At 35.5% G+C, this 27733-nt stretch overlaps 5 protein-coding genes across 9 annotated transcripts in view; 3 read left to right on the forward strand and 2 right to left on the reverse strand.

Annotated features, from left to right (window-relative positions):
- The window catches only part of LOC109543994 (transcription-associated protein 1), a 43360-nt gene extending 28498 nt beyond the window's left edge, over window positions 1-14862 (reverse strand). For both annotated transcript variants that reach the window (XM_019913959.2, XM_019913958.2), the window contains exon 1: window positions 14715-14862. The gene's annotated coding sequence lies outside the window, so the exon portion shown is untranslated. The remainder of the gene's footprint in view (window positions 1-14714) is intronic.
- The window catches only part of LOC109543997 (NACHT and WD repeat domain-containing protein 2), a 17597-nt gene extending 1602 nt beyond the window's left edge, over window positions 1-15995 (forward strand). The window contains exons 3-30 of the mRNA XM_048665747.1: window positions 927-1043; window positions 1165-1368; window positions 1428-1572; window positions 1628-1853; window positions 1987-2185; window positions 2244-2489; window positions 4967-5128; window positions 5179-5357; window positions 5407-5617; window positions 5677-5921; window positions 5975-6121; window positions 6174-6279; window positions 6330-6502; window positions 7860-8079; window positions 8128-8340; window positions 8396-8597; window positions 8664-8767; window positions 8813-9029; window positions 9084-9258; window positions 9394-9612; window positions 10911-11057; window positions 11110-11315; window positions 11375-11574; window positions 11628-11797; window positions 13705-13863; window positions 14253-14442; window positions 15480-15624; window positions 15681-15995. Of these exons, the coding sequence (XP_048521704.1) occupies window positions 927-1043; window positions 1165-1368; window positions 1428-1572; window positions 1628-1853; window positions 1987-2185; window positions 2244-2489; window positions 4967-5128; window positions 5179-5357; window positions 5407-5617; window positions 5677-5921; window positions 5975-6121; window positions 6174-6279; window positions 6330-6502; window positions 7860-8079; window positions 8128-8340; window positions 8396-8597; window positions 8664-8767; window positions 8813-9029; window positions 9084-9258; window positions 9394-9612; window positions 10911-11057; window positions 11110-11315; window positions 11375-11574; window positions 11628-11797; window positions 13705-13863; window positions 14253-14442; window positions 15480-15624; window positions 15681-15688 (4935 nt within the window). The 3' untranslated portion in view covers window positions 15689-15995. The remainder of the gene's footprint in view (window positions 1-926; window positions 1044-1164; window positions 1369-1427; window positions 1573-1627; window positions 1854-1986; window positions 2186-2243; window positions 2490-4966; window positions 5129-5178; window positions 5358-5406; window positions 5618-5676; window positions 5922-5974; window positions 6122-6173; window positions 6280-6329; window positions 6503-7859; window positions 8080-8127; window positions 8341-8395; window positions 8598-8663; window positions 8768-8812; window positions 9030-9083; window positions 9259-9393; window positions 9613-10910; window positions 11058-11109; window positions 11316-11374; window positions 11575-11627; window positions 11798-13704; window positions 13864-14252; window positions 14443-15479; window positions 15625-15680) is intronic.
- Window positions 15984-24825, reverse strand: LOC109543995 (TLC domain-containing protein 3A). 3 transcript variants are annotated; one of them, XM_019913962.2, is made up of 8 exons: window positions 24602-24808; window positions 24273-24537; window positions 20682-20941; window positions 20445-20622; window positions 20251-20388; window positions 20074-20192; window positions 17937-18048; window positions 15984-17882 (listed from the first exon to the last, which is right to left on the reverse strand). In XM_019913962.2, exons 2-8 carry the CDS (start codon window positions 24273-24275, stop codon window positions 17715-17717), a joined length of 978 nt encoding a protein of 325 aa, XP_019769521.2. In that variant the 5' UTR covers window positions 24276-24537; window positions 24602-24808; the 3' UTR covers window positions 15984-17714. The 3 variants fall into 3 exon arrangements, with proteins under 3 accessions (XP_019769521.2, XP_019769519.2, XP_019769520.2); XM_019913960.2 differs by lacking the exon at window positions 24273-24537 and having other exon boundaries at window positions 24602-24825; XM_019913961.2 differs by lacking the exons at window positions 24273-24537; window positions 24602-24808 and adding an exon at window positions 22985-23063.
- Window positions 24826-25077: 252 nt separating this feature from the next.
- Window positions 25078-26242, forward strand: LOC109544051 (protein dj-1beta). Of its 2 annotated transcripts, none has more exons than XM_019914066.2 (6): window positions 25078-25227; window positions 25361-25496; window positions 25551-25629; window positions 25688-25834; window positions 25888-25974; window positions 26027-26242. In XM_019914066.2, exons 1-6 carry the CDS (start codon window positions 25163-25165, stop codon window positions 26185-26187), a joined length of 675 nt encoding a protein of 224 aa, XP_019769625.1. In that variant the 5' UTR covers window positions 25078-25162; the 3' UTR covers window positions 26188-26242. The 2 variants fall into 2 exon arrangements, with proteins under 2 accessions (XP_019769625.1, XP_019769626.1); XM_019914067.2 differs by having other exon boundaries at window positions 25082-25227; window positions 25392-25496.
- A 107-nt stretch (window positions 26243-26349) lies between these two features.
- LOC109544054 (ubiquitin-conjugating enzyme E2 L3) lies at window positions 26350-27162 on the forward strand (the record flags this gene model as incomplete). Its single annotated transcript, XM_048665720.1, is given in 3 exon segments — window positions 26350-26592; window positions 26824-26919; window positions 26976-27162. Coding segments are annotated over 3 exon segments (310 nt in total), but the record flags the coding sequence as incomplete, so codon positions are not given.
- Between the last annotated feature and the right edge of the window lie 571 nt (window positions 27163-27733).

Raw genomic sequence — 27733 nt, forward strand, 5'->3', positions numbered from 1 at the left:
ATCATTTTTATTCTTCATTTTTTAAAGCCAAAGTAGAACAAAAACTGACCCAATGAATACAATTTTGTATCATCGTTATAAACTACCGCAAACTCGCATAAATGATTTAATAGAAACTTCTGGAATTTGAATAATTTTCAATGTATTTCAGATAGTGAAAAACATATATAGTTATATTACATTTTGTAATATCAATTGTCACTGTTTTAAGTCTTTAAAACTGTGGAAAAAATAGTTTCAGGCAAAAGTTGTAAGCGCTCACGTTTAATTTTCAGTTACATTTTTATCAATTTCCGGACTGAACAAACTTCATAAAAATTGATAAATTCAAAGCCTATTTTTATCGGACATTTGGACCGAATGGAAGCCAAATTTCACATATATGTATATATACGGTTTTCCTTAAATTAAAAACTCAATTGCTACACTTGGATGGTAAAAATCGTCCAACCAGCCTGCACAATAAACACGTGAGTTTCATGCATGTAAGCGCTAAAGTTTATCCTTTACACTCAATGTAGACTCTAAAACATATAGCGTGAGAATTAACATTGAATGTGCCGTAGAAAATGATCGATTTCATGTTATTAGAATTATTCGCCAATTTTGTAGGTCAATTTTCGTACCAACCGGAGCCCCGACACTAACAGTTCCAAGGGCAAGTCTTGCGTTCTTTAACAAATTACTATTCTTTGTTCTATAAGTTTATGATTCTTTGCAGCTCTTTGAAGCCCAACAAACGAATTTGGCGTCTTTTTTCTCTTAGTTTTTTAGCTCAACTTATTTTTAATTATTTTGCGCTTTGTGTGAATTATCTAACAGTCGTGTAAATACATGTCATTAGCATGAAAATTTCAATTAAATCAGAATAGTTTTACATAAAGAAATATGAAGAAAGAGTCAGAAGATGGCATTTTTACTTCCAGGTTGTAGATATGAGATGGGGTGTAAGAGACGAAGCTACAGACGATCACATGACTACGGAATTATGCATGAAGGAGATTCAAAATTGTCAACGATTATCCATGGGCCCTAATTTTGTGGTATGTAATTAGACCATAATTCTATGATATAGTCAAGGCACAAAAAATAAGAGACTACATTTGTATGGATTTAAATCTGTTTTCTAACAGGATTAACTTAATATTTTTCAATCCCTTCTAGGTATTCCTTGGTCAAAAATACGGTTATCGGCCTATACCTACATACATTCTCTCTTCTGAGCTTCAGTTGATAAGGGACGAATTGCATGCCACTGGACATGATGTTCTTTTAATTGATACTTGGTATCGGAAAGACAGCAACGCCGTGCCCCCTATTTCTGTTCTACAACCCATTTCATCCATTTTGATCAATTTCAACAACAAAGTAAGAAACTTGAAAACATCGGCCTTATATCAGTTAACTTAGGTCTGTTTGGGGAATAGCGAATTCCGAAGCTGCAGGCCGAAGATCAAGCCAAATGGTGGGATACTTTAGCAAAATTCCAAAAATTATTTCGAAAGGCTGCTGCCTCACTGAACCAGCAGGGGAAAATGGATAATGATGCTATGCACAACTACTTCATGTCGGGTAAACCGCTTAGAAAGCTGGCAAAGAAGGAAATTTATAATTGGATCGATTTTAGTGACTGAGCGGGAAGTAATCAACGGGATTTTGAGCGTGAAGAATACAAAAAATCACTGTTTGGCTTACATCAGGATGATCAACAACATCAATTTGCAAAACCTGAAAAAAGCATCCCTGTTTGTCGACATCATAAACAGAAGTTTGGATACAGAATCCTCGAAACTGCTTGGCGATCTACGCGATGTTCGATTGCCCAACAAAATCGAGACAAGCAATTTTCAAAAGTAGGGTTTTCTATTTGTAGAAACATAATTATTATAACGATATAAAGCGCCCAAAAACTCTATCTCCAACGAAATTTGGCACAAATCTTTCCTGTTCTGATCTAAAAATTCTGAACTTGCATTTGCGATTTAGGTACACTGTGGAATGGATTGGTAGAGAAGGATTGGACCCTGAAACACACGAGGAATACCTAAAGCACTTCATAATGCATTTTTACAAGAACATCGTCAAATTGGTGGATAGAGCGATGCGAAAAGAGGACTCTAGCGCTCAAGGACAAATCGTCACCGAAATCCTTCAACATTTGCATGCCTGCAACAATTCAGTGAAGGTGCCAATTGCATTTAAATAAAAAAAACTCAGCTGTTATGGTTTTTTCAAATTTCCAGGTGTTCTACGGTAGAGAGGAAAGCTTGGAGCGCATCCACCAATATATGTTGGGCGACTCCGATAAATTGCTGGTTTTATACGGGGAAGGTGGCTGCGGTAAAACATCGCTATTGGCCAAAGCTGCCAGTTTATCAACGTCGAAAGCCTGGTTTGCCGGTGCTAAACCAATGAGCATCGTTCGATTCTTAGGCACCACTCCAGATTCCAGCGCTTTGACTCCCACTTTAATATCCATATGTCAGCAAGTAAGCCAAAATTCTACCACAAATTCTTGGGGTGAAAATTTGATGATTTTGCCTAATTTGCTTAATGCAAAAGTGGACGGTTTTTGAACTACAGAGCGTCGAAGTTAAGGTAAAAAATCGGGAACTTTTTTTAATTTGTCTGTAACGCTACTTGCTGATTGAAATCTCGCATCGGGAAGTTTTAGGGGGCGACAAATTAAAATCCGTTAACATTTTCTCATTGAAGTGGGTGGTGTCAGAGATATGCGAATCCTTTTAAAATGGCATAATTTTTTGACACCCAGTATTATAATTATTTATCTCCAAATTAGTGTTTGTAAACAGGTTTTGAAAAAAAAAACGCTCTCATGAGGGAGGTCTGTGCAGGCACTCCATCTTGAGATAATTGAAGCTTAAAGTTCACCGCACCTCTAGTGGTTATTCGTACAGTTGAAGACCTCGTTGACTATTTGACAATTAAATTGTGTGGGTCTCACAAGACCAAAATGATTCGGCTCGCAGGAGCAAAATGTGGGAGAATTTGTGTTACTCGAAAGACCAAAGTGTTTGCGAGTGACGAAGTGTATGGTGGATGAGGTTGGGACCAGCTGCAGAAATAGCTAAGATCTGGAGAAGCATTTTGAAAATTACCACCCCTACGACTCTCTTTTAAACGTTTACATATTATTTGAACATCAATTTTAACTAACAAATCGGGCATTCGAAAAATAGCTGTAGTTTAATAGCTCCGTTTAACATACTTATAACGAGTAATTCGGAGTAAAAAGTTAAAATGGGCCCGAACCACTTCGAACATTTAATAACAGTAAAAAAAACAACTATTTATTAAGTGCACGATTTAACAGCTAAAATTGCAGTTCCAAATAAACTACTCAACAAAATCTCTGAAGAAGTTCTGATTGCTTCGAACGATTTGGTTTCTGTAGGAAGCGTTATTAAGCTCCATTTGTTTTTTTATTAGTCAATGTTTTGGTAAAAATTAATCACTTCAGATACATTTTCTACAGAAAAAATGCTAAATTGCAGAAAGAAAATGTTCCTAGTTGGACAAAAAAGAGTTTTTTTGGATCTGAAGGGAATGTTTTTTCCCTATTTACCAAGTATTTACATGATAGTCCCAAAAAATCAACTTTTGTCTTGCAGCGATCACTTTTCTGCTCTTGGGTCGATTTTCACGATCTAGAGCTCATGTTGAAGTTCACATGAGTTCTAATTCACTTCATGGGCAATTTAAGAAGAAATTTACAGGGGTGCATAAAAATTACTCAAATCAGAATTGCGTCCGAGAAATCTGTGATTCTGAAGATTTCAACTAAGTGAAATTTACTTTTAAACATTTCGTTTACTCATGCAAGCCGCTATATTACTTTTTTTTCTGAAGTAGCCTGCGTAGCTTTAGCTCAACATTAGCCTTAGATTTTGCTAATCGGTTCAAAAGAAAAAATATTAAATATTTTTGTTCACCGGAGAACATGTGGAACTTTCACCAATTGTTTTATTGGCCGCCCTGTATAAACTTTATCTGACGCACTGATTTACTGCAGAATCAGGCAGTAATTGAAAAAGAATTGCACTAAATAACGCTTTAAACAGAAAACAAATCGCTCGCAGCAGTCAGAATTTATCCGGTTCCAAAGTTCGTCCAAATTTGTGAGTGTAACGTTGAATTGTTGAGTAGTTTAGTTAACGAGGCATTCAACTGTACGAATAATTACTTGACTAGAAATACGGTGAACTTTAAACAGGTTTTCTAATAAAAATTGTGCACAAAAACAAATCTGCTCATAAATAAATGTTATGCTGAGCGACAAAACATATGCTTCGTTAAATAGGATTCGCATATCTTTAACAGCTTTTGGTTGAATGCGTATAAAAAAATGTGTAAAAGCCGGATTCTAATTTCTCGCGCCTAAAACTCCCCGATATAAGATTTCGTTTATAAAGTAGTAGAATTACAAATAAAAAAATATTTTTTAATCTTAACTTTGACGGCATGTGTTTCGAAAACCGTCCACTTTTGAATCAGACAGCAGCCTAAAAAATAATTTTTTCCAATTTGTACCAAACTGAAGAAATCATATAATAAATGACAATTAAAGAGTATGATTTAGATTTTTAGGGATAAAACCAAATGAAGTGTAGGCAAGTTCCAATTCTACACGTTTTCATTAATTTATTAATTCTAGGGGTTTTAAAGAACTTTTTAGTACTACTACTATTTAGAAGACTTACAAATATATCCACCATAAAAGGCTCGTCTAAACATCCGCTGTATTCTAAATTTTCTCATTTTGGCCTCCAACGTTTTAGATATTAACAAAATAGGAAACAAATACCACTGTCTAAATTTGGTTCGTTCCAAAACTTTCAATAATTATTTCGATTATAATCGCGAATCATTCAGATGTGAAACAATAATTTAATAGCCTAAACAAAACAATAAAAAAATGCAATACGACAGTCAACATTTCCACCAGATATCCTACAACTTCATGTTTCCTTTCGATACAATCCCAGACGATCTGGTACCACTAACTGCCCATTTCAAGCAACTGCTAACCCTGGCAACAAAAGAACAACCGCTGCTACTGTTTCTGGACTCAGTGGATCAGCTTACTGGAACAGCCGATGCGAATAAAGTAACAACCGCACTAACATAAAAACGAGTTTTTGCGCTAACAGTTCTTAGGTCTCATGGATACCCACACGGCTACCGAAACACTGCAAAATAATTGTGTCCTGTGCTTCTGAAGAGTCTAATCCCGAGGCTTCGAAGGAATACCTCATACTGCGACGAATGATTGATGTCGACGAAAATTTCATTGAAGTTAAGGCTTTGGGGGAAGAACTGGCAATGAAAGTCATCAAGTAGGTCCAAGACGATTACAGAGTTCGGCAATTGATAAAATTATTTGAGGATGTGGATGAAGACTGCTTGTCGGGACCTGACGAACTACCAATGGAGACTGGTGTCCAATGCCATAGACAAATGTAGTCTTCCAATTTTCGTCAAGCTGGTGTTTGCGGAAATTTGCCGATGGAGAAGCTACACGAAGAGTCAGGACACTCACTTGGCGTCAACAGTCATGGATTCCATCATGATGTTATTCGAGAGGATTGAGAAACAGGTACGCCTATAGATTCCTAAGAGCTGTGTGAGAAAACACCAATAAAATCCTGTTTGCAGCATGGGAGAATACTAGTGTTCCATGGCTTGGCCTACATCACAGCAGCCAAGAGCGGCTTATCCGAATCTGAGCTGGAGGACCTGATTTCCTTGGACGACAAAGTCCTGGATGATGTTTACCAATACCACTTGCCACCAGTGCGAAGAATTCCACCCCTCTTATGGACGCGAATCAGGAACGATCTCCCAAACTATCTATCGGAAAGGGAGGCTGATGGGGTGAGCGTGATGAACTGGTATCACAGGTAAAACTCTGTTCCTTCTAGCGTTTACAACATTAGCGAATGTATGTTTGTAGGCAATTCAGAGACACCGCAAAAGAAAGGTATTTCAAAAACATGAACATGGCAACCTATTTCCACTCAATGATAGCCGATTATTTCCTGGGCATATGGGGAGGCGGCAACCCTAAACCGTTCAAATACACGGAAATTCAACGACACAGGTATTGGCTTACATAAGTTTTGATTGATTGAATGATTAAATAATTGTTCTAGATTCAACCTTACTGATAAAGAAGGGGCAGCTGATCGAAAAGTGCCAGTTCAGCCTCTGGTATTTTACTCCAAAGACGGCAAAGTGTCCAGATACAACCTCAGAAAGGTAACAGCTCTCAGAATCTGAACTTTGGAAAATGAAGCTTTGGGTTTCAGTTTGGAGAGCTTCCCTATCACCTAGTAAGATCCAGAAGATTTACCGATTTGTATGAGAACGTTTTATTCAATTATGAATGGTTGCATGCAAAGCTGTCCAGTTGTCCTCTTCAGTCGGTTCTGTCCGACTATGAAGACGGCTGTATTCATATCGACGATAAAGATTCAAAAAGGTAATAAAAATACAGGGAGTAAATCGGGAAAAAGTCGTCGGGTAAAAAGTACCAAAATTGCAAAATTCACTTTTGGTTGCTGGAGACTATTAATAAAGAAAGCCTGAGGAGTACCACATTATTGCTAGAGTAAATCGGAAAAGTTGGTGTTTGTTGTGGAAAAGTGGTTGTACATCTTAGGAACCAGTTTAATAGCAGCGCGTCTCGAAAAATATTTTCGATAAGTCGCAAAAATCTGATGTTTCATACAAATTTTAAAAGCCTTTAAGAGCTCGGGGCTCGCTCTTTTAAGTGAAGAAGTCGTCAAACTTCATAATTCAACTTCTGCTGCAGACAAAAATAAGAATAATTCCTAGTGCAATCTTTTACCCATTAAGTTTATCTAATAAAAGTTGATCAGAACTTCTTTAAAATAAAAGAAGAAGCCTTTAAAAACAAGAAGCAAAATTGATAAACTTCAAATCTCTAAATCGCTGGAAGCAAAATTTGCTAAACAACTGCTTGGCTGCAAAAGCTTGGCTTAAAAAAATTAAATGTATTTATTGTAATGTAAATGTGGAAATTTTTTGCACATCGTCATATTTTGCAATAAAAACTCATTTTTTTGTTTTGTCAGTAGCATCCGCACTAAGTGATCGGATCTTTTTATGGAAAAAATTATACACCACTGCTTTTCCATAGAATCAAAATAAATTTTAGATTCTTCGTTCAGTTTGAAAGAAAAACTTTCCTATCAATTTCTCTGTACAACTCAGCATTTCCGAGTACAAAAATAATAAATAATTGACAATCATTCAATAAAACTATAAAATCAGGACCTCAATCCGTGATGTTCCTCATCATTATAGAAAAAAAAACTATAGGGATTGCTCGAATTCGAGAACAACCATCTCATAATATTTCTTTTCTTGTGTCTAAACCAATTATTATGAAAATGGCAACAGTTACACTCCTATAATTTCCAGTGCGATCTTTTACCCATTAAGTTTCTCTATTAAAAGTTGATCATAACTTCTCAGCCTTTAAAAACTAGAAGCTTTTTCGGATTAATTTTGATCAAAAAATGTGACCATTTTTGAATCTTCAATCTTCTGAAAGTTTTAAACCTAAAGGTTGAAGATTGAGCAGTAAAAAGAAAATTTTTAAACCGAAATTCTGAACACTTCTGACCAAAATAGAATAGAGATACCCTGACCACTCAAAATCGAAACCTTAAATAATTAATAAAACGATTCCTAAAAAAATACAGAAAATTTGTACTTCAATGCAAATCATAAATGAGCAAGAAGTAAATGAAACTTCAACAAGCAACTAGAAACAATTAAAAATTATATTTTTAACAGCTGGTTTGTCTTAGAGAACTTATGTTAGTGGCGGATGCACTGCGCTTAGGAGGCGCTGTCTTAGGACCGTACCCTAATATGTTAGCGCCTCAGCTAATAGGCAGACTTTTACCCGAAGTAGCCCAGAACCCTAATGTGAAAATGTTGCTCAATGATTGCGACTATAAGGGACCAATCCATTGTGCGCTTCTTCCTCTATATCACTGTTTGCACACACCGGGAGGGCCTTTAAAGGTAATAAATTCCCGCTCTAATACAGACTCATTGACTTGCCCATTGCAGTATTCACTCGAGGGGCATCAGTTCGCAGTATTTTCTATTTGCCTCACCTCAGACTATCGATACATCATTTCAGTGAGCAATAGATTTATTACTTGGGATCTATCTACTAGTGACTTGACCAGAGATGTTAATCCTAACATTGAAGGAATCATGCAGCACTTGGTGCTTAGCCCGGATAATAAATGGGCGGCCGCCTACACGAACAATAACCAAGTAAATGCTTATCGTTGAAAGAGAATCAATTTGTTTCTTAGTAGGATTTTTGTAGACGGTTTTATTAAACATGCTATCCAGCGAATTCATCATTTTTGAAAATCCTTTGGAAGAAGGCAGCAGTGTTACAGGAGTATATTTGCTGAACCACAACATATTCATTTATGGTGTTGATGCCTGGGTGAAGTTCGACATGCGAGGCAACAGGGAGGAAGACTTTCACAGTCCGTTGGAGAAAGACACTTGGCCGATTCTAAGTAGGGCTTCAAATTTACTGGTTAATTTAACGCAAAACCAAATCATTGCCGCATTTTAATCTTCAGTGATAGAGTGGGACAATAAGGCAGAATGCAGACTGATCTTCTGGAAAGACAACCTAGATGACGCCAGAATGAAGCTGCTCTATAAAGCTGAAGAGGGAGACTATGCCATGCTGGATTTCCACAGGTAAATTGAAACAGAGGTGCATAAGTTTATTTCACATGACTTCCTCAGTGCTGTGGTTCTTACCAAAGACAAGTCGACTCTATACACATGCACCACAGATGGAGTCTATGGTGTTTCAAAGTATTGCAGAAATATTGCAAGCAAATGTTGGGATAAGGAATGTGACCTGCCGCGAAGCGCTAAAGATGCGACTGAAGCTATTTTGCAGCTGAAATTGGACCAGCACGACCAAATCCTATTTGGTGATTATCGAGAATCTACTTGGACTAACTGAATATTGGATTTATTCTTCACAGGCACTACGAGCAACGGCTTTGTGATATGGGACTTTAGTGAAGAGGGGCCGTTGGATGACAGCAGCGCAATCGTTCTAACTTTACCGTATGGTACTCGAAACATCGTTACGAAAATGATGCATTCAAACTCCATAATGCTTAGCGGGCACAAGAACTATGCTATAGCAGGTGTCAGGTAGGAAAGTGGAAAATTAAGCAAAATATACTCTTTTGCATCTTGTATGAAATGGTGTAAGTGCATTATCGGGACGATTAATTTTCTCTAAGATATTATTATTGAAGCTCATCTCAAATTTTGGTACATTATCAGAAAGAACCTGTATGTATGGAGCATCGATACAAAAAAACTAGTGAAAATCTTGGACGCTCATTTCGGTAGAATCATCCAATTGGAGCCTTTAACTGTGGGAAATTGGAATAGCATAGTGACATCGTCCATTGACCGAACGGTCAAAGTATGGAACATCAACAACATCTTTGAACAAGTCCATGTAATCGATCGACACGAGTTGCAAGTGGATTCTATAAGGTATTAACCAACACTGATAATATACAGGATGTGTGTACAAAATATTATCACACATTCCTTAGGGAAAACCATTATGATTTAACATCATTTGTCGAATGCAGAAATGAGCGGTTTTTGAAAAACAGTTCAAAAATTTGAAAAACCGATTTTTTATTTATTTATAGAGCTACAACATAATGAACGAAATTTAGTTTGCGGCTTTTCTTTGGAACTCGAAATTAGAACTCATTAATATTATTCATCATCGCCCAGTTATAACAATTATTCATGTTTATACATAATTTTCGAAAAAAAAAGTTTCTTAGTAGAAGACAGTCTTTATTGCAATATTTAAATTTTAAAGTTCCTCGCATCCCTAGTAATGGTACTTGGTAGATGGTAGAAAAATGTTGAAAACGATTTGAAATTGCAATTCTAAATTATAAATCGTGTACTAAATAAATAACTTTTCTTTCCATGTTAAATGTCCCAAGTGATTTCTGTTAAGGCCCTTTTCTACTATCTACTTTTTCAACATGCAAAATGTATAAATATAGACCGCATTTATCAAATTGGTTTTTGAATTTTACACCTACCTCTTTTATTTACAGGGTGTTCGCAAAAAATCAACTTTTTGATCTTGCAGTAATAGCATTTCATATATACAATATACAATAAATAATCCAAATGAGAACTTCCCTCGAAATATGGCAGACAATCAATTAAAGTGGAGTTTACTTTCAAATAATCCGTTTTTTCTTCAACTGGGAGCATGCCAAACTCAGAAAATTTGCATTGTTTTGCTGTCCACCCTGTACGCAATTTCACTTCAATCACAGACGGACAGAAAAATAAGTGGAGTAAATAACGCTTCAAACAGAAATCAAATTGCTTGCAGCAATAAAATTTTATCAAAGTTTTTCCAAATTTAACAACGCAATTTTTTGGTGAAAATAAAATTATCGTTGTTACAAAAGCGTAATCAAAAAAATCACGCTACCTTTACTATAAATTGCAAAAAGGCACAGTTTTTCTGTCTGTAAAAGTCTAATTGTCTGTGAATAACACATTCATTGGTAAAAAACACGCGTGTATCAAATATTTTTTTAAACCAAACGAAACTGTTAGATCATATGAATGCGGCATAATGTGTAGAGTTTCTGCCTTCTTGCCACACATACATTAAAACTATTCGACACATCTTATGTAGAATGCCAGGAAAAAACTCAGTTTTTTGGCGGTTGTTTTGGAGCAGTTCTCACATAAATGGGGGTAAAAGGGTTCCTCGTATCAACCCGTTTAATAATAAACCATTGCAGCTTATCGGACAACTTGAGCTTAGCTGTGACCGCAACAAGAAACTGTGTGGGAGTTTGGGACTTAAGAGTGGGCAAATTGATGGCAAAACTAGCAGATAGTCCGTTAGGAGCTATTGTAACCCATGCGATTATCACCCCCGATGGAAAGTGAGTAATTTTTTCTATGTATGATTTACCAGTTAGGAACTTCTATTGGCAGGTATATAATTTCTGCAGAGACCGGCAATATTCTCATTTGGCTTCGTTTAACTGAACAAGTGATATTCAAAGATGAACAGCTTGGCATTAAGCAGCTCACTCTAATAGATGATGGCACTAAAATATTGTCCATTTCCAAGCCCAATAATCCTCCTGGAACAGACTTTGTGAGAACGACAGCCACTGCGTGCGTACGAGAGGTGCCAAGTAAGCCAATAAAAGTTGTTTTTTTTTGCTATTATTACTGATCCGTTAACTCAAACCAGGTGGCAATAAGCTCTATACTTTTGAATACCCGGTGCGTAGCATAACGGGGGTACCATTCAGAAAAGCAGTAGTCACCTCGGATAATCAGCACTTGGTTATTTCAGCGGCAGATAAAACCAACAGAGATTGCATCATGACTTATAACGCTCAAAACGGGAATTTGGTTCAAAGAATACCTTTGAAAATGTGCGGGATAAAGGTAGGAAATGTCCAACCAGAGCAGCAAAAAGTAAAAAAAAAAACATTTTATAGGACATTGCCGGTTTGGTTGCAATGCCCCATAAAGGCCACCTTGTAGCGGTCATGGCTACGGACAAAGGGGCCATTATAGACATCAGGAATAAAAAACATCTAAGGTCGATTCCAAAATGGGGTGGAAGTGTGACTAAAGACGGAAAGTATGGACTGTATGCTCCACAACGGTAAGCATTAGAGTTTAATAAAACAGTATCCTTGGAGGCAAAGGGAATTTTATGCCGAAAACCACCAGCTTTAATTCATCTCCTGTAGAGGAAATTCCGAGAAGAAATCGTAAAGTTTATTTGAAAAAAAAGCTTCTAAACCTCGCCTGTACACCACATAGCATTCACGTTCTATAAGCAAGACTGTATTCTTGATCTTTTGGTGGAAAATTTGCCAAAGCTCGTCTATCCAACCTAGAAGCCAACGACAACGTCAAGCCCTATTTTTCGTAAAGAAAATCGACGAAGAAATTCATGGAAACTCTTGCAAAGCTGGCTCGCCCTCCTTACAAGAGCAAAGCGAAGTTTAAGCTGAAAGAGACAAGCTTTAATTAAAGGAAATTCAGGGAAAAAAATGTGAAATGTCTTTGACGTAAAAGATTAATGAAGAAATTCTTGAAAAATCTTCGCAACCTCGCTTGCCCACCTTACAAGGACAAAGAGAAGTTTAAGCTGAAAGAGACAAGCTTTAATTAAAGGAAATTATTGGGAAAAATCGTGAAATGTCTTTGATGTAAAAGCTTCCAAACCTCGTTCGTAAATCTTAGAAATCAAAGCAAACTTTAGGCTCAAAGAGAGGACCTGTAATACATCGTCTATAAACAAGACTGTATTCTTGACTCTTAGGTGCACATTTTTCCTCAGCCCGTCTGTTGGAAACGAAACTTATCGTAGAAATTCATGGAAAATTTGCCAAAGCTGGCTTACCGAGATTAAATAGCAAAGCAAACTTTAGACTCAAAGAGACAAGCTCGAATCCACCTTCCACAAGCTTCTTTGATGTAAAAGCTTCCAAAGCTCGTCTGCACATCTACGAAACTAATGCGAGCTTTAGAGCCATTTTACAGTGGCGTTGCTGAGAAGCGCACGTTAACCTGAAGTAGACTAAAGTGATGTATTGCCATGAACCAATGAACCATTGAACCAATGTATTGCCATCAGTGGCGCTTCTCGGCGGTAGTCAACCACTGAACGCCACAGAAGCGCTGCTAAATCGGTGTTCGGACCTCGTTCGCGCCCGTTTGAATAGCTCCAGATAATCAATGTACCTTCAGTAGCGCCACTGAGAAGCGCTGCAGAGTGGCCCGGGTGAAAAGGCGCTTAGGCTCAAAGAAGAAAGCTCTAATTCACCTCCTATAAATAAGACTTATAATTGATCTTCTGCCATTGTCGTTCACTTTTCTCAATTATCTTTGAAAGCTTGTCCATAATGAAATAAAATGGAGCTATCCACCATGAAATTCCACGGCAACTTTATGCTCAAAGAGGAAAATTTCTAATTTATCTTCAGTAAACAAGACTGCCGAAATATTCTTGACACTTTGGTGAATATTTAGCCAAAATACAAAAGGCGGCAACGCGAACACCAGGCTCAGAAGAAGGAGCGCTAATTCATCTTCTGGAAACAAGACTGTTGAAATATGATTGATCTTTAGGCGGAAAACACGCAAAACTCGCCTGTACAACTAGGAGGCAACGTAACCTTTATACTCCAAAAGGAGCTCTAATTCATCTTCCTTAAACGAAACTGAGGGAACATTCTTGATTATTTTCGGGCGAAAAACGCACCAATACAAAATGAACCGCTTTTCGCAAAAGTTATTAATTGTTAAGGTCTGAAATATATTTCCAATAATCACCTAAAAATCTTCATAATGACTACTTAATGCTAATTAAATTTTAAAATTTCAATTACATTGTGTTCCAAAACTAAACCCTTTTAGTACAGGCGCTTTTGGGCCAATACGATGCAGTACCGAAAGTTTTCGTTTCAAACTTCCCTTATTAACGAATTTGCAATAAAAAGATAGTTCTTCGAACCCGAACAGGACAACAACATTAAAGCTTATAAAAACATTTAATTGTAGGGGTGGTTTGGAGCTTATAGAGTTGAAAAAAGGAACAACTGTCAAGACCTACATTCCCAAAGTGGCAGAAGGGGTTTTCACGATAATTTGCGTCTTTAACAAAACCGATGAGTATGTTTTGTATTACCACAGTGGCAGAAAAACTCTAAGGGTGTTCAGGTAGAATAAGCACTTTCCGTGAAATAGCCGGGAAAAAGTTTGGTAATTATTCAGGTAATCAGGCGATCGCGTTCACAGTTGGTCACAGTTGTTCAACAATATGCTCACTTTATAGAAAATCTTACCTACGACTCTTGTTTAATCGAGAATAATAGAACAATGCTCAATACTTGTCGACTAAATGCGTGGAAGTCATGTATAAAAAGTGTTCTAAAACATTTCCGCAAAAAAACACCACTAACACGTTCCCTGTACAGAGATTTTCTATGAAGTGATTGTCAACAGCGAACACGTGTTAGGGAGAGACGTGCCAAGCTCTGATCATCTAAACAATTACCAAAAATTAGATTTTGACAATCTGGGGCTGTGCATATTGAAATTATTTGTAGGACTAATGATGCTGAAATGGTTGCAAACTATCGAGTCCAAGCCGAACTTACATCAGTAGAAAGCACTCCTGATGGGAATGCTTTGGTATTAGGTACAGTGGATGGTTGTGTGTCGGTTTTGGCAATTCTCGACCCGCTTAAAAATAGTATTAACGAATATTTGATTGGCATGCCGTCCAGGGACGAAGGGGTAAGTGTACAGTTCGCTTAAAACCCGGAAACTTTAAGCAAACTTTCTTTGAATTAATGAATTTTGACAATACAATGGGCCAGCCAGGGAACCTTAAGCAAACTTAAGGTTAATTTATTGCATTTTTGGAAAAGAAATACCAGTGCCATATCGAAAAATGTGGTTTTGGGGGGCCGGAGACACCAGCGGACATATGAAATGTGTGTGCTTAACCTAAAATTTCGCTTCTTTAGAAGTTATGTGTGGTATGATTTCGAATAAAACTGACTTACCGATAAAAAGATTCTTGATCTGGAACCGAAACAATAACATTTTCAGTCTTTAATTCTTAAAAAATTCTGAATTTCCTTTAAACTTCACAAAACAATGTATACACTGTGTCCATAGATAAAGACTGTGTCTGACCACTGACAACTCAGTCTTCACACAGATTATCAAACTATAACTCCATGAAACAATGAATACATGCAATTGCCCAGAGGTAACCCAGGGTGGCAAACCTCTCAAATGCGGATTACCGTGCAAGCCATTTGAAAATACCGTATTTGAAGCCCGGTGTCGCCAACTACCGGACGCGTGTCACCAAATCGCCAAACGTAGGGCCGGTTGCACAAAAGCAAGTTCAACGATGGGTCAGCTAAACCCTCAGTCACCGCTGAACCGAGTTCAATTATTCACGGGTTGTACTACGCCGTTCGGAACTCGGTTCAGTTGAACTGGACTAATCAATTTCTTCCAAAGATTGGCGCTTCCAAAGCTCGGTAAAATGTGAGATTGTATACTTTGATTGGCAACTATGTTTGTCAATCAAGCACAACCCGTGTTGAAATTTTCGTTGAACCACGTTCACCGCTGAACTTGGATTGTGCAACCGGCCTTTAGTATAGTATGTCAATGTGGGCTTCAGACAAAGCCAGGCGTGGATAAAGGCTGAAAAAAAGACGAGAATTGACATATAAGAAAGTACGGATTGGCAACGGCGCAGAAGCCTGGGTTGTTGTAATTTTTTTACCGATTAAAATTCTTCATTATTTCAGTGGAAGAAAAAAGTTGAAAAGATGCGAGCGCATACGAGATTTAAAGCAGTCCAGCATATTGCAAAGCTTTCAACAACATTTTCCAATGAAACCGGATCAATTAACGCAAAAAATATAGAGGTAATCACCGAAGATAGCGAGAAAGGTGAATAATTCTAGTTAATAAAAAATAGAAATAGTTTAAACTTAAACATTATTTAGGTACCTAGTTTTTGTCTGGAAAATGCTGCGATAATTTAAGGAAAGTTTGCAAACGATTGCAATGTTTTTGCATATAATTTGCCAAATATTACTTTTTGCATTATTCTTTTTATAATTAAATAATGATTCAACTATTGGAATAATGTTTCACAAAACAAGCTCTAAATACAGTTAACGGTAAGCTTCCCCATTGCAGTTTTCCTTTAGTAAACTTATGTAAGTAGCAGTAAATTAGCAGATAAATTTGATGAGTGCTTTGTAATACTAATTTTTTAAAATTGGTATTAAATAATAAAAGCATTGTTCCGAGATCAATCCGCTCCTTTATTTTGTACATTGACACAATTTCTAATAACAACATATTTACTGTAAGAAATATTTCCTAGACATCACAAAATAAAATTTTATGTAAAAAAAACAAATTTTAATAGCAAACCTAACACATTTACCATTTTTTACCTTACATATTTTGACCAAAACCACTTGGTTTGAAACAAACAAAAAATTGTTTTCGCTTATAAAATTTCCTAATATTTAAAATGTCGCTTGCTGTTTACCTGATCCAACCTAAAGAGCTTCCAAATAATTTAATTAAAAAAAAACTGTTATAATTTCATTAATTAATAATAACCTTTCTTGCTCTAAGGAAAACTTATAATAACGTAATTGTACAACTTACTTTAAATGTCCATTTAGATAAAGCAATCGCATAATGTGTTAGGTGTTTCTGAAATTGTTTCAAAAACCACTAAATTACAGTCACTAGAAAAGAGTCATTAAAACCTACCTATAGTAACTGTACTATTAAAATTTCTTATTTCACTTACAATGTACACAATATTTCACCCAAATAATTCACTTACTATGTATACATTTATAACATTTAAAGCGTGCAAGTCAGTGAGGGGTCCTTTACATGCACTAACGAATGATCTGGGTGCTTAAATAATGAAGACACACAAGTGAGAACCCTTTGCACGATCTGATGTAACACTGTTTTAAAACTTCTTTAATATATCAGTGTAATAACTCATCAACTCTAATCTGAGTATCGGTCACAATTACTTTATAAAAATATATGCAGTATAGCTGGAAAATTCGCGAAAATATATTTTGTTTCATAGTTCTGATCTGTTCTAAGTTGTGATGTACAACCACATTTTAGAGCTAAAACTGCTTAGTTTCCTTTCGAAGGCATTTAACTGCACTTCGAAATCATTGTTAAGTCACATAATGATGCAATTAAAATGGCTAGAGAATTTAAGTCAATGCAGTGCGTAGTTTTGGATGCAATCAAATAAAATGTGCAAAAATAATACTTTCTTGCCTACACAGACGACAATGTAATAAATTTAAATACATTTCTAAAATTCGGTAAAAGTAAACAACAATCTTGGAAGTATAGTCAAGGACTATGGAAATTAAACCTTTTGCATATGTTCGCACACTTTTCCTAAAAATTAACATACATGATTGTCAGTAATGAGATTAATAACAAATATTATGCCGGAAGATATATACTTAACATGCGTAGGGTATCAAAGAGAAAGCGGGTTGCTTTTATGGGTTTTCGGTTATTTAAGTTATGAATCACCAAACCCTTTTAGCGCACCCAAACGTGTTCAGTCATTTATCAGTCTTACTTATAGGCTAACGCTTCAACTTGCCTTTAGTTAACCAGATAAATATATGTGTAAGAAAATCATTTGATCATCAACAGATACCCCGGCTTCCTATTTAGATGTTAGTTTAAAATGCACGTGATATTAGAAACGCTTAAGCAATTTGAGTGCAATTTAACACATTAAAAAACCATTTTTGACACAAAAATCTGAAAGTACATTGGCTACACATTCGTCTAAAAATCAATCTAAGCTTCTTCGTATGTAAATACATAAGAGCAAATCGACGTAATATTTCGACTATAAAAAAGAAAAAAATCACAGCCACCGCTAAATTCTATAAATAAAAACAGACATTTCCATCTTGAACTCGGATGAATACATCCACAGGTCTAATCTTGGCATTTCAAGCCTATCGTGTTTTTTTCTTTAAATTGTTGTTCTCGGCCAATTTTTCACTCTTTTCTTTGATGCACAATACATGAACCGCTCCGTTTGCCATCAGTAGAAACCAATAAATTTGCGGGAATAGTAACAGACTGATGCTTATCAGACAATTCCTCGGCAGCTTTTTCACAGCCTGAAAACAATTTGTAGATGCAAATCGCAACCATTCAACTTCCATGCCACTTACCGTAAAAAAATCAACGTTTATTGACTGCGCAAATAGGTTGACCACATAGGGGAACATTGCCACTCGAAAGATGAAAAATGTGATCAGCATTGCCAAGCCATTTACTACATACCTTGAGTATAAATAAAGAAATATGAGCTCGTAGAAAAGAAGTCGTAGAACTTCCTAAATTATTATCGAATTTTTGTATAATCTTGTACAATTCTTTCGGTTTTCTCAGAAAATCCAAGTTAGTCAAGTTCAAGTTTTCCCCAAAAGTCTCGTAGTTTTTAAGTCATATTTGAAAAACCGTGAGATCTACAGAGGTTATTTTCTTATTTGCGATTGCGACAATATAACTTTCAATTGTTTTGGGTTTTCGCAAATATAAAAATCTAAGATCAGGCAATTTTTCCAAATGTCGGGCAGTTTTCAGCTCATATTTGGAAAACCATAACAGCGATGGCGCTCACTTTTTTATTTCTAAATAGAACATTAAATTGCGCTATTATTTTATGTAAAACATAACTTTCAATTGTTTTTGGTTTTCCCAGAAAATTGTAAAATTCGAAATTAATTCATTCTCGCCAAATTTTGCTTAGGTTTTTGCTTAAATTTGAAAAACCTGGGAGCCGCAAAGCTCACTTTTAATTCGTAAGTAGAGCATTAAAATTGCTTTTTTTCCATGTCAAAGTACGTTTCAATTTTCGGTTTTCTCAGAAAATATCAAATTTCAAGATTAGTCCATTTTTTCCCAAAGTTTGTAGCTCATATTTTAAAAGCTGTAAGAGTCACAAAACTTACTATTTTACTTATAAAAAGAGTATTAAATTGTACTAAAACATGAATTTCAATTCTTTTCGGTTTTCCCATAAAAATATAAAAACCCAAAATTAATTTCTATTTTCTATTTCTATTTCTATTTGAAAAAGCGCAATAGCTACAGAGCTCCATATTTTTGTAGAAAACAGAGCGTTAAATCACGCTAGTTATTCATGTAAAGCATTGTATGGTCAATTGTTTTCCTTTTTCCAGAAAATATAAATATCGAAGATTGGCGTATTTTTCAGAAAATATTAAAATTCAAAATTAGACCATTCTCCCTAACCGTTGCATAGATTTTAGCTCATATTTCAAAAACCGTACAAGTATGTAACAAAAAATCGCGTTATTCTTTTCAACACATTATGGACTTTCATCTAATGTTGCGAAAGAAAAACATAAAATCATAACACAACGCGCTTAAACTTAAAACAAACAGTTTAGTGAAGTATTGTATTTAGTTCTTTAGCGTTTCCACTCCTGAATAAAACTGCTTTAGGCGAAAACTTGTTAAATACTTTTAGTAAACGGTGCGAATCTTTATTCATTTTGAATACTTGATAAACGTTCACTAGACATTTCTTGATATAACAACAAATAATAATAATAATAAACAGTGCAAAAAATCAAAATACAACAATGCCGTTCTCGTCGTTATCTCGATCGTTCAGAAGACTCCAGTATTTAATTCCTACATAAAGCACTTCCACATAGAGTTGATTTTTAATGACCATATCATCCTTGCTTTCATCTTTAATAATTTCTCTAATTTTCAAAATTAATTTATTATATGTTTTGTTTTCTTTTTCTATGTTTCTTTTCTATAATTTAATTTCTCTGTGCAGACAGAAATGTTTTCTGAAGAGATAAATGCAAAAATTGCGAAATTTAAGCAACTAAATTTTAACTTTAAACAACTAGGAGCCTTTCCTTCTCTGATTACGATTTATCAGAAATCTTGTAAATTGTCTAATTACTCTCCGCTAATTACACATTACCGGAAATCCCCAACTCATAAATCTATGAAAATAAATGTTAAATTTTAAGAAACTGTTGACTTTTTTCTTGAAAATAGCTTAAGCATCTGGAAACGCATTAAGTCGTCTTTGATCTAGCGTCTAAAAAAACAAATTGCTCTAATTTAGAGGTTTTATCCTAGAGACAGAAGTAAACTTGTGCTACTTTAGAGCCGTTAAACTTCATGAGCTTGTGGAGTGGTTAGAAATGACGCCAAAACCCTATAAAAACCTTTAAAAAGCTTTGTAAATATTCTATAATAATACAGTTTTCACGTTCAATTAAAGTTCTAAGACTCTAAATGAGACTTCAAACTTACCATCTAGATTTCTTTAAGCCAATTTTGGACAGAATCCCTCTGAAAGACACAAACGGGGTGCTAAACTCCATGAGGTAGATGTAACCGAAGAAGCAGTCACCAAGCCCTCCTCGGAGATACTAAGAATATAAACAAAATTACACCAATTTTCTTTAGATGCACCCTTGCGATACTCACAGTGATTACCAGAAATCCGAAACACCCAATGAATACATGATGAAATACTATCATAAAATTTTGAGTCAGATATGCCGTCAGCCTCATAATTTTTAGTAGGATTTGATTCTTGACTCCTTCCAATTTCTGCTGGGTTACCTGCGAGGAGAAAATGTAATTTACTCCAGAAAAAAGCTGCACACTTAGACGGTTACCTTTGCGCTCCACACTTTATACATTGACCAAACATCGTAAAAAAAGTAAGCAGCCCCAAACCAAGCGTATGCCTCCGATATGTAATGAGACGTTTTTAAAATATTCCTGGTACATGAGTACTGTATTGATGTGAGCCCAGTGAGACAACAGAAAACGGCTTGCACAGCTGAAACCAATCTAGAACAGCCAAAAAAGGTTCGCGAACAAAATTACATCGCACATTCACATCCACTTACTTGTTACTAATATCATACACGTCGCTATATCGGAGCTTGAAGGAGCGAATAAACTTCCGGCCCTTATGTGTATGAATCTGGATATTGTTCAATGCTAGAAACAGGCAAGGGAAAAACAGTAAACCACTTGTGAACAAGCAGACCCCTTTCCGGATTGAGACGTGTTCTTCCCATTCTAGCTCTCGTAATATCAAGTAGGATGCAAATAGAGTAGCCAGTGCGGACAACAATAAGGGGTAGATTATCCTGGCTTTCTTTTCCTGAAATTTAAATCACAAGACTTCAGCAAGCCAAAAGCAACTAAAGTTATGAAAATAACAATCACGTCCAGATAAAATAACTTGTGGGGTCATGTTAGGATTCAAACTACGCGGCAATTTAGCTTAATTGTGTTTGTTTTTCTAATTTCGGATAAATGCGTATATTGATGATGGCATTCCAAAGCTGTTTTTAGAGTATTTGCATGGAGACTGATGTTTGCTCTAAGCAATAATTTGCATTAATTTTTGTGTAATAAGGTACCTAAGTGAAAAGAACTAAAATTGAATGTGGGACCAAAACAGTGTTTTTTCTTGAAAAAACACGCCAGCTCAACAGTTCTTGAAAGTTCAATCGCAAACTGAGTTCATACTAAACAGCTGAATAAACCTCCTTGTTTTGTCAATAAAAAAATAATAAATATAAAAATAAAATATAGGATATGCGGATGCTTATGAAAACTGGAAACAGATTCGAAATGAACCACATCATTAGTCAGACCAACAAAAAAGACACAGAAAATTTTCCTAAATAGGTCACAAACAAGAGATTAAAAACCAGTCACATAAAAATAGTCTGCTATCAATATCTTAGGGAACGGTATGAAAAATGCGAGCTTATTACTAAAATAAAGCGTGTGGTGAGTAAACATTTTTTTTAAATTGAAGAAAAAGTTATTTAAAATTTTTTTTCAACTGTAGTATTTTTAACGTATAAAATTTCAGACAAATGGCGAAAAACATCATAATCTTATGTTTAAAAAGTAAGTCAAGAAGATTCCAAATAACTGCAGCACTAACGTTCTTAACATTTCGAAGAATCTTGCAGGAAAACGAATATGGCTTGCGCTTGGAAGGTTAACAAGCTAATCCAGCTCAAAAATATGCAAAACCGATGCAGTTTTCCTTATTAAACAATAAAAAACCGTCAAATATCATAAGTCTAATCTAATCTTGCTTAGGTTCTATTGACGAAAAGTTTTTGACCGAGTGCAGTTTAAGGAGGCATGATTTCCTCTACAACAAACAAATGACTCAAAACTCAATCGATATTATGAAAATATAGATTAGGAATATGAAATTCAATACATAATTACGGTAAAATTTCCATAACAATACAGTAGTTAAATGTTATCATAAACGCACGTTGAAAGAAAAATGCTCTAGAATTTAAAGGATATAAAACAGTTAATGGGGAGGTTTAAAGCTCCCTCCTCTTAAATAGTTAGCAGATGATACATATCTGGTTGCAGAAAACGAAGACACAGCCAAATAACTTAATAAATAGTCTACTTAAGTTGTATAAATACAACTTTTTTCAGCTGCTTGTTGTTTAAAGCCTAAAATGCAACTGGAAATTAAAAAATTGTCTGTTGCATACGAGGTTTTCCAAAAATGTAAATTTGGCTTGAGAGCAAAGTATCTTTTTTTGACAATCAAAGTTAATCAGTATTGAAAATTACACTCAAATATTCAATTACATCGACCACCCGTCTAATTTTCTACAAAAACAGCAGACAGACCGCAAAATTCGCTGGCGATAAATCATCCGTATATCTCGCTGTACATTAGAATTATGACCATGCAGATGAACAAGAGAAAAATAATTTAATAGAGAACCTATAGTGAAATTGCTCAAAAACCACATACAATTACACAACTCATTACTCTCCAAAACAATAGCGATATTATCGCGTTCAGTTCATTATCCGACAGTATTATTATCACATATTTGACAAACCTCACACGTACTTTAATTGATTTGATTCAGTGAGCTAAATTATTAGGATTTGTTTACTTATTGCAATTAAATTGTTATCACTCAATGGAACATACCACTTTGTAATTGAAATCACTATACACAACATTTTAAGATTTTTTCAAAAACTGAACACCTGAGTTGTATAATTTAAAAAAATTAACATAAACTAACAATCCACGTACTTAAATTTTTCCAATTTACCTCAAGCTAAAACAGACGTTTTAATGAAAGTACATACTTTTAATGGTTAATTTTATGGCTTAAAATTAATAAAAATAATCTACCTTCATGTCACACGATCACTCTCACACAATGAATTCACATAAAATGCGTTAGAACAATGAAGTGGGGATGGTATTTTTACGTAAGTTAAAGATTAATAATTCACAAACAATATGAAGCTTTTTAAATATTTTGAAATTTTATGGCGCGAATGAAAACATAAATTTGTTTTTAATTTGAGTTATGGAATGGGTTTTTGCAATCGGCAATATACAGGGTAAGTTTTTTAAAGGCGTAAATGCCAATAAAAGTATGGTAACGTCTACTATAATATTGTGGGGCGACAATTTAGTGTATTTTTAAGCACCGGGATCATTTTTGTAAATAGCACGAGTAAGATTGCAATACATCACCGGAAAACATTTTCAATTGGCTTTTCAATGGTGCCAAACAAAGTTTTATTAATTCCGACCCCAAAAGTATCCGATAATGCCTAAAATTTACAATCTGTTTACAAGACGCCGAGGCTCAATGATCATTCATTCTAGTATTTATTGTAATTATCGGTGCAAACACATTGCCGCTCGATATTAATCATTTTTTATAAAATATCTTCGAAATACCCGTTATTTCCCATGCAGGATTACAAGCAATATTCACATTTCTGGGTGATCGTTTTTAACACTTTTTTAAATTCCTTTTTAACCTTTTAAGGCAGGGAGGATTAATATTAGTTTTAAAATGTCGTAAACAATATATACGTGCGGTTCATAAAAACCAACGTTCCGCAGCAGCATAAGTAAAACCTGAGAAACAACATTTCAATTGAAAATTTGCAACATGAAGCACGAAGGAGATTCAAATATTAATAAACATATCTCAAAGAATTGATGGACCAGAAAACATTCATAAATACAGAAAAAATGACTCATTTTTTACATTTAACATTATTGAGCAATTTCACGGACAACGGCAACGTACTTTTGAGGTCGGAATTAATTAAACCTTGGTAGGTACCTTTGAAAAGCTTATTGAAAAAACTTTCTGTACTTATTTAGCATACACTTATTCAGATTTGACGAATGATGAACACATGGCTCAAAGTGTACTATAAATTTATTTATACATGTAAGCAGAAAAAAATAGTGTGACTGGTAAATTTCGAATGTAGTTACATAAGTATGAGGTTGAATGAAACAGGAGTTTCGAATGAAGCATAAGTTACAAGCTAGTATGTATATTGGATGTAACACACTATACATTAATTCATGAGAATACAAAGTGTTTGCCACAATAAAACCTGTTGAATGTACAATAATATAAGTTAGGTAACTAGATTGAACAGCTTACCATTAGCAATTGGTATCGATTTTCTTCCACTAAACGTACATAAATTGATTAGTAACCTACTTAAACAGATATTTGAAGTCATATACTACTGACTAGTCATAAAGTATTTTTATAGTTTCGCTAGTACATTTGATCGCCTCATAAAAGTGAATCTTCTCTAGCAATATTTAAACACTTAAACATTACACCATCAACTAGTTAAACAAAAACCAAGGTCAGATCACAGTTTTCTCAAATCATATTCTAATGGCAATGGAACTCCAACCTTTAAAGTCCCACAGCAGTTAACATCTTTATAAATTAACTACAATTTTAACAGATTTTCTCACCTCATTTTTGAAATAATTGATGGTGTGAAGCTGCGACCTTTTATGCATCCTCGGTAACTGCTTCGACCTTTTCGATCAATTTCTCCTAAACTATTGTTGAAATTCATTCGGGAAAGCGATAAATTATCATTTTTGCAAAATATTCGAAATTTTTCCTACAAGTGTCAGGTTCGCCTCTAAGTATGGTTATGTTATTCTGGAAAATGTCAAAATTGACCAATGTCATCAACAATTGACAATCGACATAACACTTCCACAGAACATTTCGTTTTAATGTCGTTAATAAATTAATTTTAATTTTAGGTCACTTTGTTTTGATATGTTTTTCGATTATTTGAAAGCTCTAGACATTTTTGTTACTTTATTTCCCACTCTAATCTATTTTTGATATTTGTACAACCATTTTTAAAACAAGTGAAATGAGCCCTCAACCGCCATAATACTTCCCAAAAGACTGGAAAGTTCTGTCAGTATTGATCAACCTCCTTATATTCTTTGGGAATATTCTGTGGTGTTGTTAAAGTGCAATGTTAGGTTAGGGGATGTCCTAAATGTCCGGTTATGTGGATAAGCGCTTCTCGAGTTGCTACGCTGGTGCTAAAAGAAGGCAAATCTTTAATAAGCAGGTAACAATCAATAACGTTTTCATTTTAACTGCGTGTGACAGCTGCCATTAGACGTGCTCTTCCAGCGGATGACTCTAAAATCGCCACCCAAAGCCCTGCTTATACTAACGCTAATACTATTTTGCTCTAACAGTAACTCTAGCGGTGTACCTTTCGTTCACAAGTACTCAAACGCCTCCAACATGAGCAAAAACGCCCTGGTGTTCTTGGGGCCCGGAGCCGAAGAAATGGAGTTTGTAATAGCAGCTGATGTCTTGAGAAGAGGAGGCGTAAGTCTATCAACCCCCATCAATGAATCTTGCTGCATTATTGCATACTTTTAGATTCAAGTAACTGTAGCAGGATTGCCTGATAGCGCTGTAGTAAAGTGCAGCAGAGATGTGAATATAAAGCCTGACATAGGTAAGTTTTTGTTTATTAAGTAATTGGAAGGGTTTGTATGTTTAAAATGCATCTACAGGAGTGTCTGAAGCAAAGGGGCCTTATGATGTGTTAGTCCTCCCCGGAGGTTTGGGTGGATCCAAAGCTATGGCTGAGTCGGAAGCAGTTGGCGAATTGCTGAAGGAACAGGAAAAGGCTGGACGATGGATTGCAGCTATTTGTGCCGGTATAACACTGACATTTGCGCAAATATGAACACCATCTAATCGAGCGTTTTAGCGCCCACCGCCCTAAAGGCTCATCATGTTGCAGAAGGAAAAACTATCACTTGTTATCCTGCAATGAGAGCTCAAATGGAAGAAGGAGGTAACAGTCACTTAATCTAGTCAAGTATTGCAGAATTAATTCGATCTTTTAGGAAAATACAAGTACAAAGAAGACAAGGTAATTGTGGATGGAAATGTGATCACTTCAAGAGGCCCAGGAACAGCCTTTGATTTTGCCCTGGTTATAGTTGATAAACTGGTGGGCAAAGAGAAAGCCTCAGAAGTGGCCAAATCTATGTTGCTTTCGTATTGAAGGCCTACAAGTGTTTACCTAAATTGAGTGAATAAATAGAAGCATCCCAACAAAACATTGGTTTTTTTTTTATTAAATAACTGGAATATTTGTTTTGCTCGCAACGGACGTCACACGTGCCGACTATGAGTGTGGCAGCGTCGAATTCAGATCATCAAGTTTCATGTCAAGTCAACTGTCCTGTCAGTATAGTGAAGTTTATTAGAGTTACAAAACAGGTTTAATCATTGAAAATCATGAACATTTTGGAAACAAATTTAAGTGTTTAATAAATTATCTTAATTGAATTCATCAACAAGACACTCAGTGGCATCACCCCTGATCCAAGTCAAACAATAATTTTATCGGTTATTTGACAAAGAAAAACGTTTAAACAAAATGGCAGCTACGAGAAGGTTGCAAAAAGTAAGTAATTTTTCTATAGTTGTTCACATTATTCTCATAGCTTTCTGACTTGTATTTAGAAATCCCAACAGATCTATTTTTAAACTGCAAATCACCCATGCGGAGTCTTTTGTCTGTTCTAAAAATAAGCGTCTCTTGCTCCTTTTTATGTGTCATTTCTATCCCCTTGAACCAGTACGCCCCAATCTTATTACTCGGTCATTAACATTGGTGTTGTTTTTTTTCCTCAAGGAGTTGGGAGATATTAGAAATTCCGGCTTAAAGTTCTTCAGGGACATCCAAGTGGATGAAACCAACATTTTGACTTGGCAAGGCCTGATTGTCCCAGTAAGTAAACCAAGATGCGTTTCAAAGCCGATGAATTAATGCGAATATGTTTTCAGGATAGTCCACCATATAACAAAGGGGCGTTCAAAATAGAAATCAATTTTCCAGCAGAATATCCGTTTAAACCTCCGAAAATCAACTTTAAGACGAAAATATATCACCCCAATATAGATGAAAAGGGGCAGGTTTGCTTGCCAATTATCAGCGCTGAAAATTGGAAACCTGCTACTAAAACTGATCAAGGTAGGTAGTTCGATTAATTTGTTGAATGAACGGAGCATTTTTCTCTCATTGTCTTGGCATTTATTTTCAATCATTGTCCACCATTTTTTTAAATTAATGTTGCCAATGTGTATTCAAGTCGCAAATTTCACTTGTAAGTCTCCTGGAGCTTAGTGTTTTTTAACGTTATCTTAATGACATGGTTATCAGCAGCGTGAATGGTTTAATCACACTTCTATTGTCTTAGAAAAACATTTGGTCTGATATAATATTTATCGTTAGCGTCCCTGGTTTATGAAAACTGGTGTCAAGTTTAGCGGGTTTGGGACGGTAAACAGAAACTCTTTATTTTCTTGAAAAAGCCTACGTTTCGACTATATATTTAGTCTTCCTCAGGGCTATTTAACATTAAAGGGCTTCATGTCAAGACAATGACCACATATCCACAAAAAACACGAATTCTGGTTGATAACGCACATAAATACGTTTTTCACGGGCGCACAAACTGAAACAGAAATCGCCAGTTTGTCTGCCCGTGAAAAACGTATTTATGTGCGTTATCAACCAGAATTCGTGTTTTTTGTGGATATCT

Source organism: Dendroctonus ponderosae, unplaced genomic scaffold, assembly GCF_020466585.1.
Source record: "Dendroctonus ponderosae isolate FM_Combo_2020 unplaced genomic scaffold, Dpon_F_20191213v2 Dpon_F_20191213_4, whole genome shotgun sequence".
Classification (NCBI taxonomy): domain Eukaryota; kingdom Metazoa; phylum Arthropoda; class Insecta; order Coleoptera; family Curculionidae; genus Dendroctonus; species Dendroctonus ponderosae.